The sequence below is a fragment of the Sebastes fasciatus genome, chromosome 16 (genome assembly GCF_043250625.1).
Source record: "Sebastes fasciatus isolate fSebFas1 chromosome 16, fSebFas1.pri, whole genome shotgun sequence".
Lineage (NCBI taxonomy): Eukaryota > Metazoa > Chordata > Actinopteri > Perciformes > Sebastidae > Sebastes > Sebastes fasciatus.
In genome coordinates this window covers 12,031,084-12,036,382 of record NC_133810.1, presented here as the reverse complement: position 1 = coordinate 12,036,382, position 5,299 = coordinate 12,031,084, and the positions used below count along the sequence as shown (strand labels likewise).

At 45.9% G+C, this 5,299-nt stretch overlaps 1 protein-coding gene across 1 annotated transcript; it reads left to right on the top strand.

Annotated features, from left to right (window-relative positions):
- Window positions 1-267: 267 nt before the first annotated feature.
- On the top strand, window positions 268-4,849 carry spry4 (sprouty homolog 4 (Drosophila)). The gene is made up of 2 exons (XM_074610545.1): window positions 268-488; window positions 3,128-4,849. The coding sequence occupies exon 2, from the start codon at window positions 3,179-3,181 to the stop codon at window positions 4,331-4,333; it is 1,155 nt and encodes a 384-aa protein (XP_074466646.1). The 5' UTR covers window positions 268-488; window positions 3,128-3,178; the 3' UTR covers window positions 4,334-4,849.
- Window positions 4,850-5,299: the final 450 nt, after the last annotated feature.

The following is a 5,299-nucleotide window of genomic DNA, read 5'->3' as shown; positions in this document are numbered from 1 at the left end:
CTTCTCACACACACACGCCTCATTCGCCATTTCTTCCCCATTCATAAAAATTCTCGGCACCGCGCATGCGCAATGCCATTCGGAGTCCTCCCCATTCATAAAAATGTAACCTCCGCATTTCAGCCCTCCCGAGGAGTCGCTCTGCCCTCCCATTCACAAAAAAAAAAAAAGGCTGAGGCATCTGCGCAGTGAACGTCCCCTTTCCTTTTCCTTCTACCTCCTCCCATTCATAAAAACTCACTTCCCTCCTCCTGTGGTGGTTGCAACATCACATCCAAAAGCTCTGCGTCCACAACCGCAGTCGCCTTTTACGCACCAGCGAGGGGAGAATATAGTGCAGCTCTCCTTTCGCATTATCTCCTTAAAATTTGGACTTTACGCAACATTTTGTGGAGCTATACTCGCTTTGCTTGGACTTGGACTAATAAAACCTGCGCGCAATAACGTCGTGCGCAACGAAGAGATGAGAGTTTTATCCTGAAACCACAGTAAGTCGTCCTCTGGTGTGTTTTTGTGTCATCGTTTCATGTTCGTAACTTGTGACTTCACTGTGTGGCTGCACAGACCTGACTATTCAGCCCTCCTTTTGGCTGTCCTTTTCCTCTCTCGATCCACTGGACTGGATCGCAGACAGAGCATGAAAAACGCTCCTGCTATATAACAAGCTTGTTTGCACTTTGGGTAAATATTTAACCACCGATTTGGTACCGAAAGCAACGTTGTGAGGAGGAAACAAGCGTCGCGTTTTAAAGCGTAACTTGCTCGTATAATGTCGCTTTTTTTTTGGACAGCAGATCCACATTTCCATCTTATGTCTAAAACCTCCTATTCCACTCTCATGTTGGAGTCTAGAATGTTCGGTTCGGAATCAGAATCGGAATCAGAATTAGAATCAGAATCAGAATGGTGCTTATTGCCAGGTGTGAGAGGTATACACTAGGAATTTGCTTTGGATTTGTTGGTGCAAGTAAACAGTATAATAATAACAAAAGAATAGATAAAAACGTTAGAATAAAATAAGAATAAAAAAAATGAATTTCTACCAATTGCGTGTCTCGTTCCTCGCTGCAGCGACCTGCCTGGTTGTTGGCGCACCGTGTCGGTTGTGTCAGGTGTTTTTTTTTTTTGCCATTAGCTTTTTCCATCTGATCTAACATCCAAGATAATATATAAAAATGTATTTAATCAGCTTCTTTTGGTTGTCAAGCGCGATCCAGCTTTACGCACCAAAACTACGCATTTATCCATTAAAACTACCCCTCTATATACCAGTCTGTCTGGTGTTCACACATTCTACCATATTCTTTTATTAATATCATTTTATTTTGTCAATTTCCACATTATTACGTGCGAGGTGTTGCACATACGTGGTTACAATGCCTATATGAACATGCTATTTGAGTATATATATGCCGAGTATAACCGCCTCCGGTTTTTTATGACTCAGTCCATTCACATATATTGGAAGGGAGGGACGCGCACGCACACACGCGCGCGCACACACGCACTCGAACACGCACTGTTCCGGCTTTGGGAGCTCATAATGGTCTAGAGATTTTTGACGATCACAAGCGCTTGTGTCGGTGCCAGCGATGTCGCAACAGGTTTTCTTCTCAAGCAAGCAGGCTTTTCTTTTTTTTTCTTTGCAAAATCCGAGGGAAAAAAAAGGAGAATAACACGAGCTGCGTTTGACTATACTGAGACATTTTGACATCAAATAGACCACCAGTCAGCAGTTATAAAGCACAACACGACAGGTTTTTAAGGTGCTTGGAAAACCATAATGCATCTTATGGTGTGAAATCTGTGAATGAGCTTGTGGGTTTTGTGTATTTTGCAATAAGCTACAGCAGATGTGGGTCAGTGGAAATGTCTGCTGGTGCTGCGTCGTTTTGTCTTGAATCATCTTCTTTTTTTTTGGTTTTCTGTAAAGTAGGTCTTTTGCTTGATCTATGAAAATGAATGATGACACCGATTTCATTCAGAGCTCATCATGACTGGAGCGCATTGATTCATGCCTGCAACACCGAGTGCAGCCAGCAGCTTTTCATTCACAAAAAAAAACCTGCAGTTCACAAAATCCCATCCATTCACAAAATCCCAAAGATTCTCGGATTCAAATTTCTGTGTATATATAAAGAGAGAGAGAATTTACAACATATACAATTAGAAGTAAAAATATATTATTGTATTCCCATTGCCTCCTTTGCGTTCATTTTGGTATTGTCCCATTTCTGGCAAACCTCCTCCTCTCTTTGCTCTGCCTTGTTTTTTGCATCTTTGAATCTTTTTTGCATGCAAGCCCTGCTCTCTTGGTGCTCCCTGCTCTTTGGGAAGGGAGGCGATGAGAGCCCAACTTCTATTGTTCTAATGTCAAAGTTAGAATAGAGGAGGTTTTGAAACCCTGTTGGTATTCAGTCGAAAGATCAAGATCGTTTGGAGACTCTACATTCAGATTATTGCAGAGATCCGGCATTGAGAGAGATTTCCGTTGAGAGACTGAAACGCTCTGGTTTTAAAGATTTAATAACTGTCCTGCATGAAGTAAACTATGTGTAATATGTCCGAGGTATCGATTTGAAACCTAGTGATCCCTTTAGATAGTCATTGTATGATTTATTACAATCATAAAGTTCTCAATCATGTGGGGAAAGCAATTTTAGTTTAATCATGACATAGAGCAGTGGTTAGTCATCAGCAGAAGCAACGCAAAAAAGACTGAAATTATACTACAGAGAGTAAAAATTACACTTAACAATGTGACCCTCCATTATACGTTAACATGTGTGATTAAAGACAAGGTTGAATAAATGCAAAGGATGTTTTCTGCTCATTTTATGTCACATAAAATTAAGGTTTTGAGCTCCTGGTTTGGTTAAAGACAACTTAAGGAAGGCACGTATTCAACCTCTCGTTCTTTATAGCGAACCTGCCTGTCATTTTTGGACAGTTTTGTGATTTATAAACTTTGTGCAATGATCACAATGTTATTTCCATCCTTTATTCATAATATACTTTGCCTAAGATGAGGTGTTTTGAAAAAAAAAAAGAGGATCAAAAGGGTAAAAGAGAAAGAACGATGATGCAGCCGGTCATAACTGTCTCTTTTGTATCTTTCTTTCTGCAGTTTTGCTAAATGCTGCTTTAGAGTGAAGACGTGCGAGGCACCGGCCTACATATGGAGTCCAGGGTTCCCCACCACATCCCCGGAGTGTCCTCCTCCCTCATCTCCCAGCCCCTGCTGGACAGTCGAGTGCCCTACGGCCGCCTGCAGCACCCTCTCACCATCTACCCCATCGACCAGATAAAGTCCTCGCATGTGGAGAACGACTACATCGACAGCCCTGCCGTCGTCTCCCAGCAGCCCCCGAGCCAGAAGTCTGCGAACCGAAGGATCACCTGGCTCGGTCAGAATCAGGAGTCCTTCCTGGGGGCGAACCACAACCATCATCACAATCACCAACAGCAGCACCACCAGCAGGGCCGGTGCGACCCCATGCACCCTCACCAGGACACCACCACCCACCCTTGGATTTCCTTCAGCGGGAGGCCCAGCTCCATCAGCAGCAGCAGCAGCACCTCGTCCGATCAGAGGCTGCTGGACCACGCCGCGCCCACCCCGACGGTGGACCACCACCCGAACCTGCACCCCCACCAGGGCCCCGTCAACGCAATCCCAACCCGAACTCCAGGCTGCTTCACTTCCTCTGAATCGAAAGTCCTCACCTCCTCTTCCTCTGCTTCCTCCTGCTCCTCCTCCTCGAAATCGCTGGACCTCAAGTCTGCAAAGATGCCCGCGGGAGGCGTGTGCAGCACCGGAGGCCAGCAGGGGCCGGGGCTGATCCCTTCCTCCCCGGCCGAGAAGAAGCACCTCATTCTCTGCGAGCACTGCGGGAAGTGCCGATGCACGGAGTGTACGCTCCCCCGGACCCTACCCTCTTGCTGGGTCTGCAACCAGGAGTGCCTGTGCTCTGCTCAGAGCCTGGTGGATACAGCCACCTGCATGTGCCTGGTCAAAGGGATCTTCTACCACTGCACCGAGGACGAGGACGACGAGGGCTCCTGCGCCGACAAGCCCTGCTCGTGCTCCCAGGCTAACTGTTGCGCACGCTGGTCCTTCATGGCGGCCCTTTCAGTTGTCCTGCCTTGCCTGGTCTGCTATCTGCCGGCCACGGGCCTGGCCAAACTCGGACAGAAGTGTTACGACAATGTTAGCCGGCCCGGGTGCCGCTGCAAGAACTCGCAGGGCGGCGTGGGCGCTCCCGTGTGTAAAAACGGAGGCGTGGAAGCAAAAGTCGGGACGCTAGAGAAGCAGCAGCAGCAGGGGTCATGATAGTGGACCAAACTGGCCTTCGCTAAAAAAATTGGACAGGACCATACTTGCTTGCTCTCTATGGATAGGACAATCCAACACCAACCCCTTAAACTACCCCATTAATCTGCTGGAAGGTGACTTATGTAAAACAAAAAGGTACTTAAATGGCTTCTTGACCTGCGTTTGATAAGGGTGGATGATCGAATGGGGCCTAATCTGAGAGAATAGCTAACAGGCCCCCTCTGAGATGTTTTTTTATTTGTTTGTTTGTAAGCGTGACACAAGAAGAAGAAAAAGAAGAAGAAGAGACAAGATTGTGGGACTGTGTTGTTTTGGCTGAAGGCACAAAGTCATTGTACCTCTCTGCTGCTGTATTTCTCAGCTAATTTTGTAACGGTAACTAACCAGAAGCTGGTTGCAGATCCTCGGATAACAGAAAAAGTTATTTGATGGAGATAAATATCTGTACGCCCCCTCCTCCCACCCGTCCCCCCCGAAAGCACAGCCCAGTGTCCCTCTGTCTGAACAAACAAACCTATACTGTGGCTTTATGATGGGCCACTGCGAGAGTGAAACCACCACTTACTCGCTCACTCTCTCCACTATTACGATGATGACCATCTTTTAGTGTCGCCATTTTTTCCTCGTTTAGCTAAAAAGATGCTGGCTTGGTAACGCTAACATTGTATCTCTGAGTTCTAAGATGTAAAAAACAAACCCTTTTCGAGACTTTAAGATAATTCCCATAAATCCTTAACTCTGTATTGTGCATAAGCAGTTGTACAGAGAGAGAGATAGTCACTTTACGGTGTGTTTCCTATTTTTTGGGGGGGGGGTGAAGCCCAGAGATTCTTAAAAAGATTTTGAATGCTGTTCACCAATCACCTCGGAGGTAATGCATGTCATGACCTGCATGCTCTAGTGTAATGGTTAACCCACCATGCTAGAAGTCGATGTGTCGTAGAGAAATCTGTAAAAAAACAA

Bases quoted from the DNA above. Each gene is read 5' to 3' on its own strand.
- spry4 (XM_074610545.1), top strand. From the start codon at position 3,179: ATGGAGTCCAGGGTTCCCCACCACATCCCCGGAGTGTCCTCCTCCCTC.